General features: G+C 44.4%; 2 protein-coding genes across 14 annotated transcripts in view; one reads left to right on the top strand and one right to left on the bottom strand.

Moving 5' to 3' along the window:
* Nucleotides 1-24,099, top strand: part of LOC118278704 (grpE protein homolog, mitochondrial) — a 93,866-nt gene that overhangs the window by 28,023 nt on the left and 41,744 nt on the right. The gene's annotated exons all lie outside the window — the stretch shown is intronic.
* Nucleotides 1-24,099, bottom strand: part of LOC118278706 (suppressor of cytokine signaling 5) — a 49,541-nt gene that overhangs the window by 15,339 nt on the left and 10,103 nt on the right. For 3 of the 13 annotated variants that reach the window (XR_007706854.1, XM_050703716.1, XM_050703720.1), the window contains exons 6-11: nucleotides 23,933-24,002; nucleotides 23,337-23,418; nucleotides 22,327-22,419; nucleotides 20,930-21,044; nucleotides 15,413-15,591; nucleotides 14,951-15,068 (exon numbers count right to left, since the gene is read on the bottom strand). Coding sequence is in view for 8 of the 13 variants with exons in the window: in XM_050703716.1 (XP_050559673.1) it covers nucleotides 14,951-15,068; nucleotides 15,413-15,591; nucleotides 20,930-21,044; nucleotides 22,327-22,419; nucleotides 23,337-23,418; nucleotides 23,933-24,002 (657 nt within the window). In the remaining 5 variants the exon portion in view is untranslated. Of the gene's footprint in view, nucleotides 1-1,428; nucleotides 2,139-3,907; nucleotides 4,026-10,463; nucleotides 10,692-14,950; nucleotides 15,069-15,412; nucleotides 15,592-20,929; nucleotides 21,045-22,326; nucleotides 22,420-23,336; nucleotides 23,419-23,932; nucleotides 24,003-24,099 lie in introns of those variants that run through there. The other 10 variants (XM_050703715.1, XM_050703717.1, XM_050703719.1 and 7 more) reach the window with 6 other exon arrangements.

Genomic DNA, 24,099 nt, shown 5'->3' on the forward strand with positions numbered 1-24,099 from the left:
TCGCAGAGCGTCGCTGTATGCAGGTCGCTTCCAACCTCGCGATGTGTAGTCATTGGGGGGGGGGGACAGTACGTGGCTGATTGCATGACGATGGTGAGGCTAGTCTCCCACTAGTCAAATATAAAAACGAAACAACACTGACTGACAACTAAAGGCACGCGTCCACAGGCCCGCATCGTACGCATCGCACGCAACGGACTTTAGTTTGTCTTGTATAGAAACTCATACAACTGCGTCCACTGATCCGCATCGTACGGACCGCATCATCGGCAATGCCTACATGCGATGCGTGCTGATGACGTCATACGGAATGCGTGCGATGCGGGCCTGTGGACGCTTACCTTAAATCATATGAATATAAAAAACATCTCCGTTATACCAAAAAATATACATTTGTTTCTCTAATTGTATATAACTTTAACGTTACCCTACATTATATTTTATAATTAATTAATTAATATAACAAGGCATTATTTATTTAGTGATTTCACTATCAAACACCCCTATAGGGGTTTAAACCATCAAATCCGTTTTGTACCGAGTTCGTTCCCGGTTGAGATACAATTTTGTAGGACTTTCTTGTTTATAAAAAAAGAGATTTTTTTAAATAATACTTAAGTTTGAAATAACAAGATTATTTAAATATTTTCCGAATAATCTAATTTTCGTCACATTTAAACTTTCTAAAATCCGTTTCGGGATCGAATAACTGATACATTAATGCAGTGGCATAGCCTGTCTTGGCGGGGCCCCGTAGAAAAATTTATTTGGGCCCCCTTTTCTCTTTTTTAGGGAGGAACATCATCTATTATGCACCAATTTCTCTTCCCGCTCTGTCTCTCAGGCCTCAAAGAGGGGACTTACCGATGCTATAACAGCGAGCTCATATTTGGGGGCCTTATGATGACGTTAATTTACCTAAAGTTGCTGCTAACATTTGAACGCATGCTTGCAAACAGAAATTGATTATTTGGACTTTAGTAATTTCTGAAATGTATTAAAAAAATTGGGAACTCTTTGTTTTGCTTACGCACATTGGATCCCCTGTGGCTTGGGGCCCGTATAATTGATAATATAATTGATAATATTATAAAGCTGAAAAGTTTGTTTGTTTGTTTGTTTGTTTGTTTGTTTGAACGCGTTAATCTCAGGAACTACTGGTCCGATTTGAATAATTCTTTTTGTGCTGCATAGCGTATTTATTGAGGAAGGTTATAGGTTATTAATCATCACGCTACGATCAATAGGACCCGAGCAGAGCGGGTAAAACAGCACGGAAGTAGCTAGTAATTGTTACGGAGCTAGCTACGCCCTGCATTCATGTATTTCATGTTTTTATTACCAAGTATTTATGTATAAAATATCATCGAAAATAAGTTCATGGATATTACAGATATTTTTGATCAATTTTCTTTACCATAACAATACCTCGATGTTTCAATAAACTTGTCATTTCAAACTAAAGCCAATGTGCCCCCGTATTACACGTCAAGATGTAAAACAAGACATTTTAACACCTATTCCAATAGATATAGGTTTCAAAATAGGTTTGCGACATGTATTTGTTTATAGTCATGCTTCGATAGGTCAATTTAGTTTTACAAAAACTGTCTATAATGGAACATTTTTAATATTTATTTTATTCTATATTTCAGGCAACTATAGGCCTTATAACAAAACACATAGAATCTTTCATAACTTGAACTAAAATTAGCCAAATTTTTGACCGACTTCAACAAAAGTAGGAGTTTCTCAGTTTAACTTGTATGTATGTCTGCGATTATCTCACGATCAGCTGAACCCATTTTGAATGTGATTTTCAGAAACGTGTCTATTACACTTAGGAACAGAATTTAGTACATAAATCAACAATTTTAGAAACAAAAAATTAAGAGATAAAGTCGGCTTTTTTAAGGAATATTTGACTTTCAAAACATGACTATTCGACCATTACTACATAATCTGGGGCGTTGTGTAACACATATATATGTATAACATATCGGTATATATACCAGCGGCGCTAGCAGTGGTGGTGCTCGTACAGGTCCGGCTCCAGGCGTCGAATGCGGACCCTTTGTCTGTAGTGGTACTCCTTGAGGTACAGCCGCAGGCGGGGCGGGAGGGGAGCTTCTCCACTCCTGTGGGGGAGAGAGAACTAGGTTTATATACGTTGTTAATACATACTAGCTGATAAATTACTTTGTGACTAATAAAAGTAGCCTCAGTTACTTCTTAGTACATCAGCTACATGCCAATAAAAGTCCCGTCAAAATCGTTACAGCCATTTCAGAGATTAGCCACAATAAACAGACAGACAGACAAAAATTGTAAAATCTATTATTTTTTTGGTGTTATTGGAACACTACTAACTAGGTAGGTATTTTGGATCTTTACTTACTTTACTTTGTTATCGTGTTAAAAATATAAGTAATTAGTATACAAAAAAATTATGTTTTTATGTTTTTTTTCACATGTTTAAATATCCTTTACTAAATACCAGTCACCCTATACTATGATAAACCAGTAAGAATATAACGTATGTAGTATGTACGTACCGTCGTAGCTAGTGTGCGAGACGATGACTGCCCGCGCCAGTTGCTGCAGCGAGAACGGCTCGCTGCGCGGCAGTAAGAATATAACGTATGTAGTATGTACGTACCGTCGTAGCTAGTGTGCGAGACGATGACTGCCCGCGCCAGTTGCTGCAGCGAGAACGGCTCGCTGCGCGGCAGTAAGAATATAACGTATGTAGTATGTACGTACCGTCGTAGCTAGTGTGCGAGACGATGACTGCCCGCGCCAGTTGCTGCAGCGAGAACGGCTCGCTGCGCGGCAGTAAGAATATAACGTATGTAGTATGTACGTACCGTCGTAGCTAGTGTGCGAGACGATGACTGCCCGCGCCAGTTGCTGCAGCGAGAACGGCTCGCTGCGCGGCAGTAAGAATATAACGTATGTAGTATGTACGTACCGTCGTAGCTAGTGTGCGAGACGATGACTGCCCGCGCCAGTTGCTGCAGCGAGAACGGCTCGCTGCGCGGCAGTAAGAATATAACGTATGTAGTATGTACGTACCGTCGTAGCTAGTGTGCGAGACGATGACTGCCCGCGCCAGTTGCTGCAGCGAGAACGGCTCGCTGCGCGGCAGTAAGAATATAACGTATGTAGTATGTACGTACCGTCGTAGCTAGTGTGCGAGACGATGACTGCCCGCGCCAGTTGCTGCAGCGAGAACGGCTCGCTGCGCGGCAGTAAGAATATAACGTATGTAGTATGTACGTACCGTCGTAGCTAGTGTGCGAGACGATGACTGCCCGCGCCAGTTGCTGCAGCGAGAACGGCTCGCTGCGCGGCAGTAAGAATATAACGTATGTAGTATGTACGTACCGTCGTAGCTAGTGTGCGAGACGATGACTGCCCGCGCCAGTTGCTGCAGCGAGAACGGCTCGCTGCGCGGCAGTAAGAATATAACGTATGTAGTATGTACGTACCGTCGTAGCTAGTGTGCGAGACGATGACTGCCCGCGCCAGTTGCTGCAGCGAGAACGGCTCGCTGCGCGGCAGTAAGAATATAACGTATGTAGTATGTACGTACCGTCGTAGCTAGTGTGCGAGACGATGACTGCCCGCGCCAGTTGCTGCAGCGAGAACGGCTCGCTGCGCGGCAGTAAGAATATAACGTATGTAGTATGTACGTACCGTCGTAGCTAGTGTGCGAGACGATGACTGCCCGCGCCAGTTGCTGCAGCGAGAACGGCTCGCTGCGCGGCAGTAAGAATATAACGTATGTAGTATGTACGTACCGTCGTAGCTAGTGTGCGAGACGATGACTGCCCGCGCCAGTTGCTGCAGCGAGAACGGCTCGCTGCGCGGCAGTAAGAATATAACGTATGTAGTATGTACGTACCGTCGTAGCTAGTGTGCGAGACGATGACTGCCCGCGCCAGTTGCTGCAGCGAGAACGGCTCGCTGCGCGGCAGCGGCGCCGTCAGCATCGGCTCGAAGAACATCACGCACGCGGGGTCCTGGGGGGGAGGGGGGCACATTATAACGGGGTTAGAATATATACAGGTATGTTTGGTGTGTAACAAGTGAATTTTGGGTAGTTTTGTAAAGGTTTTAGACTTTGAAATTACCTTTAATTTCATAGAAAACCAGAATTTTACATTGATTTTCTGTCAAACATTTATTATGGCTCCAATTTTGAACATTTTCCTTTAATAAAACCTTTCCTAATGCTATTTTTTCTCCTGTATTGTGTAACAAACATACAAGTTCACATACACATCACATCTAGACCCGAAAAAACTAAGGCGGTGTAATCACCTGATAATATTATAAATCATAAAATGTAGTATATTACCTTGTAATGCTCGATGAGCTTGGTGACGGTGGGCGCGGCGAAGACGGCGGGGTCGTGCGAGTCGAAGCTGAAGGTGTGCTGGTAGTGCTCGATGCGCGCGTGCAGCGAGCGCCCGTACTTGCGGAACGACACGCTGAACAGGTGCTCCTCCTGGCCGAGTCGCGCAACGAGACCGTGCCGCCGGGACACGGCGGATACAAGCAACCATTGTGGAACAACACACATATCTACCGCCGGGGACACGGCGGATACAAGCAACGATTGTGGAACCACACCGATATCTACACGCAATGACATCCATACACACATTACCGCGCCGCGCACCAGTTGCCGTTGCTCACGCAGACGCGCGAACTACGAAGAATGCGCGCACCTGAAGTAATGTGTGCGTTACGCTGTGGAGTTAAGGTTGAATTTATTATGCTCAGTTTTGGAAAGACGCTTCGATGCGCTTCGACTCTACGCGCTACTTATCGACGCTAGTACAAACTGACTCTTAATTCTCGAAGGATAGGCAGGGATGACCAGTATATTGACATTTCTCCCTCAATTTCCAGTAGATTCCATAAATATATAGTTTATATGTAATATGTATGTATGTGTGTGTAACTATAGTCTGATCACAACTGTGTGTGTGAGGTGGTAGTTGTTCCAAATATAGGCGGTTATTGTTACATAATGAGTTTTATTTTTATACCTTTACCCCCCCCCCCCTCTGCTCAGCTCGCTTTTTGAGGGATTCCTTTCCTACCTGAGTATATACCAGGTATAACATGTTTTTTTTTTTTTTGAGGGGGGAAAATCATTTAATGAGTTCTCCCGCCTTGGGCGAGGCGAGAGGGAGTGTCAGACTCTTACTGACTGAAAACCACCCCGTTCCTTCTCCCGCTTTTCGAGCCGGAGCCCCGGTAAACCAGCTAGGTAGTCCGCAGCTCCGGATCAGAGGTATAATAACGTGTTGGGGGAAGATTTTGGAATCTGCGCTCCTGAAGAGCTTTAACCCAAGACATCCCACACTCGAGCTAGCCGAGTAAATGCTACAGTACACGGCACCAAGAGCATATGTCTCGTGCATTGGGTTTCGGTGAGTGCCGAGAGGTTCTGGGCTCTGATTGGTTGGTTCATTCCAGTGTCGAACGCTCTCGTTTCGCTTTCGTTCAACGTAAAGCTAACTCGTACTAAGGGTACTGGAGATTGGTAATATTCCTGTAAAGTCGTCAAAATGATTTAAAAAAGGGTCTTTATTCTGAAACTGTGTTGAAAGAAAACAAAGCGAATGTATTTTAAAATATATTTATTTTATATTTCATTATCTTTGTACGCACGGAGTGCTAATAATACATTTTGTCATAACGTTTGGCCGGCGGAGCAATCGGTGCGAGCAACTGTCTTACTTCAAAGGTAGTGTCCACTGTTCTGGTATACTAGCTTCTGCCGGCGGCTTCGCCTGTATCCCCGCGGTATAACAAATAGCCTCGGGGCCGTTCATTAATCACAGGTAAGAAAATAAAGACTGATTCAGTACAGAGACAGTAGCTATTGTTATACTAAATATTATATGTATATATTATTATATAAAACTGAAGAGTTTGTTTGAACGCGCTTACCTCTAGAACTACTGGTCCGATTTGAATAATTATTTTTGTGTTGGATAGTGCATTTATCGAGGAAGGTTATAGGCTATAAAACATCATGCTACGACCAATAGGGACCGAGCAGAGCGGGTGAAACTGCGCGAGGGTAGCTAGTAGTATTTTCTTTTAACGAAGCTATATATTTTGTACTGAAACAACCTTTATTTAAATAACTTACTCGTTACACAGCTGATTTTAATAGATCATGAAAATAAACTACTATTATTAAGTTTTTAATGTTCATAGCAGACATTTAGTGAAAAACTACCATTGCTTCAGACATAAATAGCTCACACCGATTGCTTCCCCATAAAAACTTAAATTTAAACTTTTATTATATTTATTTATAAACTATATTACAGTAATTTACAATGTACAGTAGTAAAATGTAAAATTATAATTGTTAATAATACAATATTTTGATATTAATATTAGCTATAATAACTCCGTAATTTATATACAAAAATATAATCACTACATAGTATAAAACAAAGTCGCTTTCTCTGTCCTGTAAAGGCTTAAATCTTTAAAACTACGCAACGGATTTTGATGCAGTTTTCTTAAATAGATAGAGTGATTCAAGAGGAAGGTTTATATGTATAATACATGCATAATATATCACCATTGCACCCATGCGAAGCTGGGGCGGGTCGCTAGTCAAATATAAAACAGTGAATATGAAATTTCATTAGCAATTTTTGTGTTAAAAAAAACGTTAGTTTTTTTTATAAAAGACCTGTGTTCTTGTAAGTAAAATCTGGGTGTACGGTAGTGCAACCGCCAAGTGGAGCAAAAAAAAAGCGGTACGGCCGTACCATCCTTTTCTCGAAGCCATTCAGGCCAATTTCGACCGCCTATAACTTCGTTGTGGATAAAACAAGAAGCCTGCATGTTCAGATATTCTCTTCTCGAGCTGGGAATCAAACCATGCTTCGTACTACCTGCCTCATTACTCGAGTTGTCTAGCAAAAGGTCTGTAGTTCGATTCCTATTCAAGATAAATTAGCTAAACCTTTTCTTTTTCACTCTTACGAGAACATATTTCACTGAACAAAGCTATAAAAATAAAATAATCAATGTATGTATGTATGTTCGTCACATATTATATTAATATCAAAATACTATAAAAAAACATAATTTATAAATAATAATAAGTATTAAATATAAAACCGACTGTTTAACTTCTAATGACAATATTACACGATTTCCATTTAACACCACCGCTAATCTTACCGTGGGTGTAGTATACCCGACTGAGGATCTACACATTTGACAGAAACTGGACAGCAGTGGTACTGAGCCTTTTAAACTGCGATCTCCAACTCATCTACCAAGCGTGGAGGGGTTGGAGATCGCAGTATAAAAGGTTCAGGTTTATCAGAGAGCGCTGCTGCCCGGTCTCTGTCTAATGTGTAGTGTCTTAGTCGGGTATACGACACCCGCGGGAAGAGTAGAGGTAGATACACGCAAGTAATATTGCCAAATTATTTATCATTAATTTCAGACATATTTTTTTGAAATTTTTCTAATAATACGCACCATCATTTTACTTAACACAGTGAACAGATTTTTATAAAATAAAAAGAGTAACCTATGGAGTTTCTTGCTCGTTCTTCTCCATAGGAATCTACACTTGGGAGTTATATAAACACTGTATTTAGTAAAAACTAGTACATAAGACGGCAGCACAACGAAGTTATATTTATTATGGCATAGACCCCGGCAAACGAGCAGACGGATCACCTGATGGTAAGCAATCGTCGCCGCCCATGGACACTTGAAACACCAGAGGCGTTACAAGTGCGTTACCGGCCTTTTGGGGGTTAGGAATTTAAGAGTTGTTGGGGAATCGGGGATTGGGAAGATTGGGAAGGGGGGTAATTGGGCCTCCGGTAACCTCACTCACACAACGCAAGCGTTGTTGTGTTGCACCTAATACAAGCGTGTTGAAATGTTAAGATATTTAGTTATGCTGCCGTCTCAATTACAGAAACAATAATGGCAAATAACGCTTCCTTTGAAAAGGGAGCCAATTGTTACATCAATGTTATTTCGTTTCGTCTCTACTATTAAAACGGGGTAGGCAGACAAATAGCTTGATAGTAGTTTAAGAATTTCATTGATATAAAAAATATTTCAAACAAACTTGATTACGTTTTTTTAACCGACTTCAAAGAAAAAGAAGGTTCTCAGTTTGACCTGTATGTATGTATGTTAGTGCGCGATTATCTCACGTTTGGCTGAACCGATTTTGATGGTTTGCAGCATAGTATTTTTCAGACTTAGAAGAAGGCTTTAGGTATATTACCTGACTTAAAAAATGGAGGTGGTAAAGAAAATTGAAGGCAAGTTCCCTTTTCCGACCTGGGGCCTTAGTCTGCTGTTATAATTGTGTCAGAATGGTCGATCACTGAGCCATGTAGGTTGTAGTGCGAGAGGGACGGAGCTATGTAGGTTGTATAGCTCCGTCCCTCTCGCACTGCTCAGTGATCGACCATTCTGACACAATTGTAATAGCAGACTAAGGCCCCTGATAAGGGTCGCAGAGCGTCGCTGTATGCAGGTCGCTTCCACCCTCGCGATGTGTAGTCATTGGGGGGGGGGGGACAGTACGTGGCTGATTGCATGACGATGGTGAGGCTAGTCTCCCACTAGTCAAATATAAAAACGAAACAACACTGACTGACAACTAAAGGTACGCGTCCACAGGCCCGCATCGTACGCATCGCACGCAACGGACTTTAGTTTGTCTTGTATAGAAACTCATACAACTGCGTCCACTGATCCGCATCGTACGGACCGCATCACCGGCAATGCCTACATGCGATGCGTGCTGATGACGTCATACGGAATGCGTGCGATGCGTGCGATGGCCTGTGGACGCTTACCTTAAATCATATGAATATAAAAAACATCTCCGTTATACCAAAAAATATACATTTGTTTCTCTAATTGTATATAACTTTAACGTTACCCTACATTATATTTTATAATTAATTAATTAATATAACAAGGCATTATTTATTTAGTGATTTCACTATCAAACACCCCTATAGGGGTTTAAACCATCAAATCCGTTTTGTACCGAGTTCGTTCCCGGTTGAGATACAATTTTGTAGGACTTTCTTGTTTATAAAAAAAGAGATTTTTTTAAATAATACTTAAGTTTGAAATAACAAGATTATTTAAATATTTTCCGAATAATCTAATTTTCGTCACATTTAAACTTTCTAAAATCCGTTTCGGGATCGAATAACTGATACATTAATGCAGTGGCATAGCCTGTCTTGGCGGGGCCCCGTAGAAAAATTTATTTGGGCCCCCTTTTCTCTTTTTTTAGGGAGGAACATCATCTATTATGCACCAATTTCTCTTCCCGCTCTGTCTCTCAGGCCTCAAAGAGGGGACTTACCGATGCTATAACAGCGAGCTCATATTTGGGGGCCTTATGATGACGTTAATTTGCCTAAAGTTGCTGCTAACTTTTGAACGCATGCTTGCAAACAGAAATTGATTACATATTTGGACTTTAGTAATTTCTGAAATGTATTAAAAAAATTGGGAACTCTTTGTTTTGCTTACGCACATTGGATCCCCTGTGGCTTGGGGCCCGTATAATTGATAATATAATTGATAATATTATAAAGCTGAAAAGTTTGTTTGTTTGTTTGTTTGTTTGTTTGTTTGTTTGAACGCGTTAATCTCAGGAACTACTGGTCCGATTTGAATAATTCTTTTTGTGCTGCATAGCGTATTTATTGAGGAAGGTTATAGGTTATTAATCATCACGCTACGATCAATAGGAACCGAGCAGAGCGGGTAAAACAGCACGGAAGTAGCTAGTAATTGTTACGGAGCTAGCTACGCCCTGCATTCATGTATTTCATGTTTTTATTACCAAGTATTTATGTATAAAATATCATCGAAAATAAGTTCATGGATATTACAGATATTTTTGATCAATTTTCTTTACCATAACAATACCTCGATGTTTCAATAAACTTGTCATTTCAAACTAAAGCCAATGTGCCCCCGTATTACACGTCAAGATGTAAAACAAGACATTTTAACACCTATTCCAATAGATATAGGTTTCAAAATAGGTTTGCGACATGTAATTTTTTATAGTCATGCTTCGATAGGTCAATTTAGTTTTAAAAAACTGTCTATAATGGAACATTTTTAATATTTATTTTATTCTATATTTCAGGCAACTATAGGCCTTATAACAAAACACATAGAATCTTTCATAACTTGAACTAAAATTAGCCAAATTTTTGACCGACTTCAACAAAAGTAGGAGTTTCTCAGTTTAACTTGTATGTATGTCTGCGATTATCTCACGATCAGCTGAACCCATTTTGATATGATTTTCAGAAACGTATCTATTACACTTAGGGACAGAATTTAGTACATAAATCAACAATTTTAGAAACAAAAAATTAAGAGATAAAGTCGGCTTTTTTAAGGAATATTTGACTTTCAAAACATGACTATTCGACCATTATTATATAATCTGGGGCGTTGTGTAACACATATATATGTATAACATATCGGTATATATACCAGCGGGCGCTAGCAGTGGTGGTGCTCGTACAGGTCCGGCTCCAGGCGTCGAATGCGGACCCTTTGTCTGTAGTGGTACTCCTTGAGGTACAGCCGCAGGCGGGGCGGGAGGGGGAGCTTCTCCACTCCTGTGGGGGAGAGAGAACTAGGTTTATATACGTTGTTAATAAATACTGGCTGATAAATTACTTTGTGACTAATAAAAGTAGCCTAAGTTACTCCTTAGTACATCAGCTACATGCCAATAAAAGTCCCGTCAAAATCGGTCCAGCCATTTTAGAGATTAGCCAGAACAAACAGACAGACAGACAAACATTTTAAAAACTATTATATTTTTGGTGTTATTGGAACACTACTAACTAGGTAGGTATTTTGGATCTTTACTTACTTTACTTTGTTATCGTGTTAAAAATATAAGTAATTAGTATACAAAAAAATTATGTTTTTATGTTTTTTTTCACATGTTTAAATATCCTTTACTAAATACCAGTCACCCTATACTATGATAAACCAGTAAGAATATAACGTATGTAGTATGTACGTACCGTCGTAGCTAGTGTGCGAGACGATGACTGCCCGCGCCAGTTGCTGCAGCGAGAACGGCTCGCTGCGCGGCAGTAAGAATATAACGTATGTAGTATGTACGTACCGTCGTAGCTAGTGTGCGAGACGATGACTGCCCGCGCCAGTTGCTGCAGCGAGAACGGCTCGCTGCGCGGCAGTAAGAATATAACGTATGTAGTATGTACGTACCGTCGTAGCTAGTGTGCGAGACGATGACTGCCCGCGCCAGTTGCTGCAGCGAGAACGGCTCGCTGCGCGGCAGTAAGAATATAACGTATGTAGTATGTACGTACCGTCGTAGCTAGTGTGCGAGACGATGACTGCCCGCGCCAGTTGCTGCAGCGAGAACGGCTCGCTGCGCGGCAGTAAGAATATAACGTATGTAGTATGTACGTACCGTCGTAGCTAGTGTGCGAGACGATGACTGCCCGCGCCAGTTGCTGCAGCGAGAACGGCTCGCTGCGCGGCAGTAAGAATATAACGTATGTAGTATGTACGTACCGTCGTAGCTAGTGTGCGAGACGATGACTGCCCGCGCCAGTTGCTGCAGCGAGAACGGCTCGCTGCGCGGCAGTAAGAATATAACGTATGTAGTATGTACGTACCGTCGTAGCTAGTGTGCGAGACGATGACTGCCCGCGCCAGTTGCTGCAGCGAGAACGGCTCGCTGCGCGGCAGTAAGAATATAACGTATGTAGTATGTACGTACCGTCGTAGCTAGTGTGCGAGACGATGACTGCCCGCGCCAGTTGCTGCAGCGAGAACGGCTCGCTGCGCGGCAGTAAGAATATAACGTATGTAGTATGTACGTACCGTCGTAGCTAGTGTGCGAGACGATGACTGCCCGCGCCAGTTGCTGCAGCGAGAACGGCTCGCTGCGCGGCAGTAAGAATATAACGTATGTAGTATGTACGTACCGTCGTAGCTAGTGTGCGAGACGATGACTGCCCGCGCCAGTTGCTGCAGCGAGAACGGCTCGCTGCGCGGCAGTAAGAATATAACGTATGTAGTATGTACGTACCGTCGTAGCTAGTGTGCGAGACGATGACTGCCCGCGCCAGTTGCTGCAGCGAGAACGGCTCGCTGCGCGGCAGTAAGAATATAACGTATGTAGTATGTACGTACCGTCGTAGCTAGTGTGCGAGACGATGACTGCCCGCGCCAGTTGCTGCAGCGAGAACGGCTCGCTGCGCGGCAGTAAGAATATAACGTATGTAGTATGTACGTACCGTCGTAGCTAGTGTGCGAGACGATGACTGCCCGCGCCAGTTGCTGCAGCGAGAACGGCTCGCTGCGCGGCAGTAAGAATATAACGTATGTAGTATGTACGTACCGTCGTAGCTAGTGTGCGAGACGATGACTGCCCGCGCCAGTTGCTGCAGCGAGAACGGCTCGCTGCGCGGCAGTAAGAATATAACGTATGTAGTATGTACGTACCGTCGTAGCTAGTGTGCGAGACGATGACTGCCCGCGCCAGTTGCTGCAGCGAGAACGGCTGCTGCGCGGCAGTAAGAATATAACGTATGTAGTATGTACGTACCGTCGTAGCTAGTGTGCGAGACGATGACTGCCCGCGCCAGTTGCTGCAGCGAGAACGGCTCGCTGCGCGGCAGTAAGAATATAACGTATGTAGTATGTACGTACCGTCGTAGCTAGTGTGCGAGACGATGACTGCCCGCGCCAGTTGCTGCAGCGAGAACGGCTGCTGCGCGGCAGTAAGAATATAACGTATGTAGTATGTACGTACCGTCGTAGCTAGTGTGCGAGACGATGACTGCCCGCGCCAGTTGCTGCAGCGAGAACGGCTGCTGCGCGGCAGTAAGAATATAACGTATGTAGTATGTACGTACCGTCGTAGCTAGTGTGCGAGACGATGACTGCCCGCGCCAGTTGCTGCAGCGAGAACGGCTCGCTGCGCGGCAGTAAGAATATAACGTATGTAGTATGTACGTACCGTCGTAGCTAGTGTGCGAGACGATGACTGCCCGCGCCAGTTGCTGCAGCGAGAACGGCTCGCTGCGCGGCAGTAAGAATATAACGTATGTAGTATGTACGTACCGTCGTAGCTAGTGTGCGAGACGATGACTGCCCGCGCCAGTTGCTGCAGCGAGAACGGCTCGCTGCGCGGCAGTAAGAATATAACGTATGTAGTATGTACGTACCGTCGTAGCTAGTGTGCGAGACGATGACTGCCCGCGCCAGTTGCTGCAGCGAGAACGGCTCGCTGCGCGGCAGTAAGAATATAACGTATGTAGTATGTACGTACCGTCGTAGCTAGTGTGCGAGACGATGACTGCCCGCGCCAGTTGCTGCAGCGAGAACGGCTCGCTGCGCGGCAGTAAGAATATAACGTATGTAGTATGTACGTACCGTCGTAGCTAGTGTGCGAGACGATGACTGCCCGCGCCAGTTGCTGCAGCGAGAACGGCTCGCTGCGCGGCAGTAAGAATATAACGTATGTAGTATGTACGTACCGTCGTAGCTAGTGTGCGAGACGATGACTGCCCGCGCCAGTTGCTGCAGCGAGAACGGCTCGCTGCGCGGCAGTAAGAATATAACGTATGTAGTATGTACGTACCGTCGTAGCTAGTGTGCGAGACGATGACTGCCCGCGCCAGTTGCTGCAGCGAGAACGGCTCGCTGCGCGGCAGTAAGAATATAACGTATGTAGTATGTACGTACCGTCGTAGCTAGTGTGCGAGACGATGACTGCCCGCGCCAGTTGCTGCAGCGAGAACGGCTCGCTGCGCGGCAGTAAGAATATAACGTATGTAGTATGTACGTACCGTCGTAGCTAGTGTGCGAGACGATGACTGCCCGCGCCAGTTGCTGCAGCGAGAACGGCTCGCTGCGCGGCAGTAAGAATATAACGTATGTAGTATGTACGTACCGTCGTAGCTAGTGTGCGAGACGATGACTGCCCGCGCCAGTTGCTGCAGCGAGAACGGCTCGCTGCGCGGCAGTAAGAATATAACGTATGTAGTATGTACGTACCGTCGTAGCTAGTGTGCGAGACGATGACTGCCCGCGCCAGTTGCTGCAGCGAGAACGGCTCGCTGCGCGGCAGTAAGAATATAACGTATGTAGTATGTACGTACCGTCGTAGCTAGTGTGCGAGACGATGACTGCCCGCGCCAGTTGCTGCAGCGAGAACGGCTCGCTGCGCGGCAGTAAGAATATAACGTATGTAGTATGTACGTACCGTCGTAGCTAGTGTGCGAGACGATGACTGCCCGCGCCAGTTGCTGCAGCGAGAACGGCTGCTGCGCGGCAGTAAGAATATAACGTATGTAGTATGTACGTACCGTCGTAGCTAGTGTGCGAGACGATGACTGCCCGCGCCAGTTGCTGCAGCGAGAACGGCTCGCTGCGCGGCAGTAAGAATATAACGTATGTAGTATGTACGTACCGTCGTAGCTAGTGTGCGAGACGATGACTGCCCGCGCCAGTTGCTGCAGCGAGAACGGCTCGCTGCGCGGCAGTAAGAATATAACGTATGTAGTATGTACGTACCGTCGTAGCTAGTGTGCGAGACGATGACTGCCCGCGCCAGTTGCTGCAGCGAGAACGGCTGCTGCGCGGCAGTAAGAATATAACGTATGTAGTATGTACGTACCGTCGTAGCTAGTGTGCGAGACGATGACTGCCCGCGCCAGTTGCTGCAGCGAGAACGGCTCGCTGCGCGGCAGTAAGAATATAACGTATGTAGTATGTACGTACCGTCGTAGCTAGTGTGCGAGACGATGACTGCCCGCGCCAGTTGCTGCAGCGAGAACGGCTGCTGCGCGGCAGTAAGAATATAACGTATGTAGTATGTACGTACCGTCGTAGCTAGTGTGCGAGACGATGACTGCCCGCGCCAGTTGCTGCAGCGAGAACGGCTCGCTGCGCGGCAGCGGCGCCGTCAGCATCGGCTCGAAGAACATCACGCACGCGGGGTCCTGGGGAGGGGGCACATTGGAACATTAGAAGGGGGATAGAATATATAAAGGAATGTTTGGTGTGTAAAAAGGTGTGAATTTTGGGTACTTTTGTTAAGATTTCAGAGTTCGAAAATACCTTAGTTTCATAGAAAACCAGCATTTTACATTGATTTTCTGTCAAACATTTATTATGGCTCCAATTTTGAACATTTTCCTTTAATAAAACCTTTCCTAATGCTATTTTTTCTCCTGTATTGTGTAACAAACATACAAGTTCACATACACATCACATCTAGACCCGAAAAAACTAAGGCGGTGTAATCACCTGATAATATTATAAATCATAAAATGTAGTATATTACCTTGTAATGCTCGATGAGCTTGGTGACGGTGGGCGCGGCGAAGACGGCGGGGTCGTGCGAGTCGAAGCTGAAGGTGTGCTGGTAGTGCTCGATGCGCGCGTGCAGCGAGCGCCCGTACTTGCGGAACGACACGCTGAACAGGTGCTCCTCCTGGGCGGAGTCTCGGAGGAGGAACGTACCTGAGGAGGGAGTAATTATACACATTATGTTAAAGGTACATACATAACTTCACGCCACATTAACGCTATATAGGTTTGATTTATGACTGCCTCGTTGGTCGAGTGGTCGCAAGTGCGACTGCCGGACAAGGGGTCTCGGGTTCGTTTCCCGTGTCGGGCAAAGTAATACTGGGCTTTTTTCAGATTTTCGAAAATTTCTCGGTAGTAGCACGGAGTCTGGAATTGTGTCCAGGATATGGCAATAGGCTCACCCCCTATTACATTGGACTTATAACACAAATGGTGAAAAATGGGTGTACATTGTATAGCGGCATTACGTGCCGTAATGTGCACCTCTGCCTACCCCTTCGGGGATGAAAAGGCGTGACGTTGTGTTGTAGGTTTGATTTACTTCACACATCGAATGCTAAATGCATATACAGACAAAACTCATTTTTGTTAAGAGCTAGTCGCGCGTTTAATGCTGCTAGCCGGGAGGTTGACATCGACATTAACTGTACTAGCGTTGCAAAGATTAAAGTGGCACTGTGCAAAAAGTACTTTGACAATGTTTAGCCTATGTTAATTCACTACACTCTGTATACATTAGATTTGTTTTTAATTTCATTTTAGGTAATTACTGTAATCGATTACTTGTCCATTGTTTTTTAGTATTTATGTATGAAAGCTTGTAATTGGCCATCATTAAGTTATTGTTTTTTAATTATCTTAAGTTGTTAGCTGTAAGTTTTCCGAAAGTATAAAATAAAATAAAATGGTTAGCAGAAAACGGTAGATTTGTTTTATTATAATTATCGTGAGACATAGTAAATTAATTATTATGTAATCGCTCTGGTACTGTACTACTCAGTAGCAGTGACCGTCGCCGCGTCGCGAGTCGCCAAAGGCTGCTCATGATCACATTCATGCATCATCATATTCATTCATGCCTTTAGCATGGCTTGAAACTAATCGAGTTCCTCGTCAAACAGTCACGTGAGTTTTTTATGTTAAATGGGCCGACGTTTAGCCGCTATCTCACCTGATGGTAAATGATGATGCGGTCTACGATGGAGCACGTCTGCCCATAAGCAACCTATTCACTCGGGATTTGACGACACCCAGGTTGATGGGTATCCATCAGGAAACACAGACTCCGGCAAGGAGTTCCACTCCCTAGGAGTTCGCACAAGGAAACTTGAAGCGAAGCGTTTCGTGCGAGTGGGTGGGATATCCCTACCATGAAACGGTGACGCCTCGCCGATTGTCTTGTGGTTCGATGATGGAAAGGACTAGGAGGAATCAAGTTGTGCAATTCCCCCGCACACTCTCCGAAATGTATCCGGTAAAAAACGGAAAGACTTGCGACCTTGCGCCTGTGTTCAAGGCTTTGAAGCCGGGCCTCCACAAGCGCATCATCATTGATGAGCTTCTTGGCACGCCTTTCAATGTGTTCGAGCGCATCTAGCTGGCATTTAGCCGAGCCGTCCCAAAGGTGAGAACAGTACTCCATACATGACCGAACCTGCGCTTGGTACAGGCTCAGCAGTTGTTTCGGTGTGAAGTACCGTCTCACCTTCGAGAGGATACCCAACTTCCTACCAGCCAGATGCGCCTTCGACTCTATATAAGAGCCGAAGTTTAGCGTTGGCGATAGAGTTACGCCCAGAAGCTCTAGATGATCCGATATTGGAACAGATACATTTCGGAAAGTAGGAGCCAGCGGAAATTGACTCCGTTTGGCAGAGAATAGACACGCCTGGGTTTTGGTAGCGTTGAAGTTGACCAAGTTGGCGTCACCCCAATCGGAGACCGCCTTCAAGGAGGAGTTCAACCGTTCGACCATGGATTCTCTTAGAGACTGGATCTGTGTTCCGCTAGTCCGCGCATCGGACACATACCTTTCAACAACTGTGCTGTCATCTGCATACCCAAAGATACCGGGCTTAAGCAGGTCGTTGATGTGCAGCAAAAAGAGCGTTGCTGAAAGTACTGACCCCTGAGGGACTCCGGCGTTGATACCAAATTGGTCAGACGAGCAGCCTTCAATGACTACTCGAATTGACCGATCCCTCAGGAAATCTGCAATCCATCTGCACAGATCAGCGGGAAGTCCATATGCAGGAAGCTTGCCGATAAGGCTGTCGTGCCAAACCCTGTCAAAAGCCTTCGATATATCGAGAGAGACCGCTATTGCCTCCCCGTGCTTCTCGATGGCCTCGCTCCAAATGTGGGTGGCATACGCAAGAAGGTCCCCGAAACCCATACTGCTGATCGCTGAGGAGGTCGTTACCTTCAAGGTATGCCAGGAGCCTGTTGTTAAGACCGAGATAGGTCGGTAATTATTAGGGTCGGCACGACTACCTTTTTGGGCACAGGCTGCACGTTGTCCAGCTTCCATGCAACCGGCACTTGACCCGTCTCTTAGGAAAGTCGAAACAGACGTGTCAGGACAAGTTCGCTTTCTCTACTGCGGTGTGAGCCAGCGTCCCGTCAGACCCCAGGAGAGGCGGTAGTGAGGGGCGGCAGAAGTTCGATTCAACCGCCTTGGCCAGGGACCAGAACGCTTTACTGCCCGCTGGGTAGGAAGCCAGTTTGTTCCCTATTCGGCCAATGTGGTTGAACCGAGCCATCCGCAGTGCCTTTTTGCATGACTTGGCAGCCCGGTTGAAGGCTCTCTTCTTCTGAGGAGTGTCGCCAGCCCTACGACGCCTGGCATCCGTCCATGCCAAGTATGCCGCATGCTTTCGCGCTTCAGCACGTCCGCAGTCGGCGTCAAACCATTGACGAGTGCCACCGAAAGATGCTGCTTCCGAGAATGGGATGTAGTATTCCATGCCCTGACGCAGCCCCCGCTACGGCATCCGCACAAGCTGACGGGTCACTGGATGAGAAGCAAACAGGCAGCCAAGGATAGGATGCAAAGAAAGATTGCATCCCATCCCAATCTGCTGACTTTACCGCCACATCCGCCGAGATCCCCTGGGACTAGGATCCTGCGGCGAGTGTGTGGATACAGATTTCACCAGACAGTGGTCAGAACTACCCAAGGGTGAAGATACTGACACCGAGTAGCTGTCTGGATCAGTTGTCAGCAGAAGGTCTAAGCAGTTGGCAGTGTGCGAGTCGACATCGGGCACCCTTGTGGCCTCCTGGACCAGCTGGGTCAGGCCAAGCGTCAGCGCAAGCTTACGCATTTCCCTCCCAGCATGGTCAGTGCACTGGTATGGGAACAGCCACTCCTGGTGATGAGCGTTAAAGTCCCCCAGTAACACCAACTGGGCCGAAGAGTATCTCTGCCGAGCCGCATCCGCCGCCTCCACAAGGTGTTGCGCTAATCTGGTCGTCTCCAAATCTCCGCTGTGCGACCGGTAGACACAGGCATAGATAATTTTCTCCATGCCTGTGTCCACCAGTATCCACAAGGTTGAAAAACTGGGGTCCTCAAAGTTTCGGAGACGCCGGTAACAGACGCCGTCTTGGACGTACAGGCATACGCCTGCACGGGCAACAAAATTGTGCTCCAGGGTAAAACCTGGGTAGTTTAGGTACGAAGCGTCGGACGGACATCTGATCTGGGTCTCCGAGAGAAACAAGAGCGTAGGGTTCTCGGTCTCTAGATGGTGATGGACCGCATTGAGATTTGAGTGCAAGCCTCGGATGTTAGAGAGGTGCACTTTGAGGGAGAGGGAGTGCAGCCGCTGTTTAACCCTTTTCTTTGCTCTTGTCTTCATAAAGGAGTGTGAGGTTGCTGAGAGGATGGCAGTGAAATGTTCCTCCACACAGGCGACCCCAGACGCGCACTGCAGTTAGCTACATCATTGGGAAACCAGCCTGGAGACTGCGGGGACGCCCGACCCCCCATGAATATCCATCGGGCCCTCTCGTCCGGTCGCCAACCGGCACGATGGCGTATACGTGGGATTTTTCGCTAGATGGCGGGGCAGCCTTTCACGTGTGGCTAGCACGCTAATTGGGTAGTATCCTCGGTAAAAAAATAAATTATTACAACTTTTCAATACAATAAAATATTAAAAAATAATCACACTCTCATTCATAAATTTGATGAACTATTTAATTTTCTTTTTTTTTCTAGCTAAATTTCTAGAAATAAGTCTGCTATTTGACGTCAAAAACTTATGACGTCATAACGCACTATTTCATACAAAGTTCATAGAAAATATAGTTTTTGACGTTTCGAACAAATTTATTGAATTTGACTAGTAGGAAACTAGCCTATTGGGCCCCCAACTATCTGCCTCGGATCCCGCTACCCTCCGCGACTGGTCACCCGATGAAGCTACACCAGCGCGCGCCAGATCGGTCTACCCATAGTGGAACAAACATTTCGACCCATCCTCTCATACGGCGGCACCGAGCATCGTGGCGGAACACGGCTAGGCCGCTTGGCGACACGGTTTTGCTCGGTGGGTGGTCATAATGCCGTCGGCCGAAGCCTACCACCAAAATGTCACCAGGTTAGCACCACCCAGAGGCCACGTGTAGGGGTTTATTTTTAAGGGTGCTCTCCTACGGACGAGGGTGACTCAGCCTCCGAGTAAACCGATAACATAATAATTAATTTCGTAATTTGGTTGATGCTAATATTGTCAGTAATTATGGTCACTTATGCCCGTTTTTACCAACTATTCTTAAACTATATCTTAAATAAAAGCTACTTAAGGAACTCTAAACTAACCTCAGACCTGTATTGTTAGGTCACTTACAGGTTAGCAAAAATCAAAATGTCGTTATGTGTCACCTAATTTAGGGGTTCCTTAAAAAAATACTTCACAAATAGTTACTTAGCGGATGGTTGTACTGTAAACTCCCTAGTATTGTGTGTAGCGACACTCTACAAGTGATAGATGACAGAAGTCGCACATAGACTATCGACGAGCAAATCAACGGATGACGTCATAAATATCCGCATCACACATAATATATTATGAAGTTTACATGCGAATAAACACGGATAGAAAATCCCAACGAACAACAGTTGGGCAGAAAGCCCGCCAGACACGATCACCTCGCCTGGTCGGAGGATACTGCTTTACTTAGGGAACTTTACTCTCTGTTCCCTAAATGTGTAATGGTATTACTGATGGTGGTTGTTAGAAATGTTAGGGGAGGCGCCGCTGACGCGTGCGCTCCGCACGCTCAACCTCATAGCGAGTGATACGCATATATTTTATTGTTCTCTGAGTGAATTCACAAGGAATGCATTGTTCATCATTAGTTATAGATAGATTAGTTATGGTATAAGTATAAATTATATAATAAGGTGCATTTATCGAATTGGGTTAGCCTGTAATGGTAAATGTTTATAGATAAATAAAAAAAAAATAAAAGAAATTACCTTCGGGCTTGTTGTCGAGCAGGCGCTCGGCCTCGTAGCGGTCCATCTTGCCCCAGTAGAAGGAGCACGCCGTGATCTCCTTCAGGTCCGGCACCAGGCAGTGGATGTAGTCCACCTGGAACACAACCATCATGTATGTATACATTATTAATATGTTAACACGGTTCAACGAACCAATTACATTAACACATAACACATACAAAATATAGAATTATAAAAACAAAATTGAAATAAAAGGAAGAAAAACATAAAAAAAATACATCACAATAAAATTGGTAAAACAAAAACAAAAAAGACAATCAATAATATACTATTGCACAGTACACGAAAGCAACTAAAATGATGTATGATCATCATTAGCTTCGAAGGAAAACCAGGATAGTTTGAGCTTGTAGCCAAATGCCACTTTAGTGCTTGTCTACAAATAGAGTAGAAAACTAAATTATAGAGAATTGATATACATTTTGACATTTGTTGATATCATGCACATAAATAATAAATAAATATGATTCTTTATTACCAGCTCAATGTATACATGTTTCAGTTTACATAGCGACAACCACATTTGGCTCAGCTGATATCATGGTTGTTGAGAATACAGAGTTCAGCTAAGGACTATTCTGATAATAATTAAAATTATCAGAGAAAACATAAATAAGAAATATAACAATCTTTATATATAAAAGTCAATTGCATTAAATCTAAAAATTGCTCGTTAATCTCGCTAAAACTCGAAAACGGCTGGACCGATTTGGCAGATTGTGGTCTTACATTAGCTTTTTATGGGACAAGCCCGTCACAACGTCCCATACTGCTACAATTCCTGTGTACCAGGATCTACAGTAGATACAACGATGAAAACCCCGGAATACTGAAGTCCAGAAGGTGTTGCATTAGTTGTGAAATTATAGGGAAGGTGGGAGAGCCATGCTTCGGCACTGCTAGGCCGGCTCGACTCGCTCACAGAAAACCGACGTGAAACAACGCTTGCGTTGTGTTTCGTTGTGTGAGTGAGGTTACCGGAGGCCCAATTCCCCCCTTCCCAATCTTCCCCATCCCCATTCTTGAACAACAAGTCTTAAATTCCTAACTCCCATAATGTCGACAACGCAATTGTAAAGCCTCTGGTGTTTCAATTATCCATGGGCGGCGGTGATAGCTTACCATCAGGTAATACGTCTTTTTTTATATTTAATGGGTCGACGTTTGGCCGCTATCTCGCCTGATGGTAAGCAATGATGCGGCCTACGATGGAGCACGTCTGCCCATAAGCAACCTATTCACTCGGGCTTTGAAGACACCCAGGTTATACCCATCAGGAAACACAGACTCCGGCAAGGAGTTCCACTCCCTAACAGTTGTGCTCGATTCATAAAGAAGGTATGGCGTATGTGTACCTGCGTGTGTACCCTGGCGGCGGGTGGGGGCTGCACGTTGGGCAGCGCCGCGCCGCGCAGTAGTAGTGCACGCAGCTCGCCGCCACACACCACCTGCGGGGAACAGACATACATAATTATATATTACAGACATACTGTTCACGGCAATAAGGTGCACTTTTGGTTGAGGGTTGTTTTGCGAATGAGAAGACGTGTCGTTTCTTTAACAGCTGATTTAATACTAAGTTTTTTACAAATGGGTAGAAAATAAGTGGACTGTATTAGATGTTTATATGTGTGTGTAAGACATGAACGATGCATTGCGTTGGTATTTGGCACTGTTTTGGACACATACACATACTAGTACAACTTGAACTCTAACTAACGCTTAAAACTAACTGAAACTAATAAACATACAATATTTACTAATATTGTTTACGTTAAACGGATTTAATAAACTCTATTCCACCAATCAATGCTCTTTGGTTTGATATCCATAATTGGGTAGTTTCTTAGGTCAAAAATAAATTATTTTGATATTTCAATATAATAAAATATCCCAAAATAATCGTACTTTCATTCATTCATTTGACGATATACTTATTTATTTAAGTTTTCTTACTATTTTTTGCGTAATAAGTATGCTATTTGACGCAAAAAATTATGACGTCATAATTTGCAATGCCATACAAAATTCATAGAAAAGTAACGTTTTTGACATTTCGATAAAAATATTGAATTTGACTAGTAGGATAATACCCTATAGAGGTAGTTGTAGTAAAAGTTAGATTTTATTTATTTATTTGAACATTTCGGATACATTTAACAATTACTTAAAGTACTTAAACTATTCCTTAGAAACGATTTGGTTACGAAAACAATTACTAAGGATTAGGTTAAGTAACTATTAAATGACTCTATGGCTTGAGAGTGTGTACCAAATATCATATCGATCTGTCGTAAAATTCCAAATACTATAATTTAACTCAAAACAAACATGCTAAATAAACTATTTAATAATATAAATGTACCTGGAAGTGCGGGTGCAGCCGTATGGCATCGTTAGTCTGCGTCAACTCCGTCCTCCTCTCTTGGGAACTCTCTCCTTCCGCTCTGCAAATAGAAGCGATCATATTTTATTTAATAAATAAATTAAACTCACTTAAGTGTGTTTCTAGAACCATGCTTCGGCACTATTGCCGGGTCGGCTCGACTGGAGTGATACCGCGGTTGAGCAGTACACCGACGTGTAACAACGCTTGTGTAGTGTAACTGAAGTCACCGAACGCCCAATTCTCCTTTCCCAATTTTCCCAATCCCCGATTCCCCCAAAAGGCCAGCAACGCACTTATAACAACCCTAGTGTTTCGGGTGTCCATGGGCGGCGGTGATTGCTAACTATCAGGTGATCCGTCTGCTCGTTTACCGGCTTATACCATATTGAAAAGAGAAGTTTAGAGATCGTCGGTAGATTTCGAACCAACACCCTTGTGCATGAGAAGCGGGGCATCTTAAAACGCCCAGAGTCAAATAATTTTTAACACAGTTCAAAAACTACTGAACACATTTCGATTAAAAGCAAAACAATAGACTTAATTATTTTAATAGATCAATAGTTAGTACTCACGTCCTGGGTGCAACGGATAACACATATACTTCCGCGGTGGGCTCACCGCTCTCTCTGCTCGTGTCACCATCTGCAAATACAAGGGGGTTAAAACACTAAATCTATACTAATATTATAAAGCTGAAGAGTTTGTTTGTTTGTTTGAACACGATAATCTCCGAAACTAC

This window comes from Spodoptera frugiperda, chromosome 24 (assembly GCF_023101765.2).
Source record: "Spodoptera frugiperda isolate SF20-4 chromosome 24, AGI-APGP_CSIRO_Sfru_2.0, whole genome shotgun sequence".
In the NCBI taxonomy this organism is placed as follows: Eukaryota; Metazoa; Arthropoda; class Insecta; order Lepidoptera; family Noctuidae; genus Spodoptera; species Spodoptera frugiperda.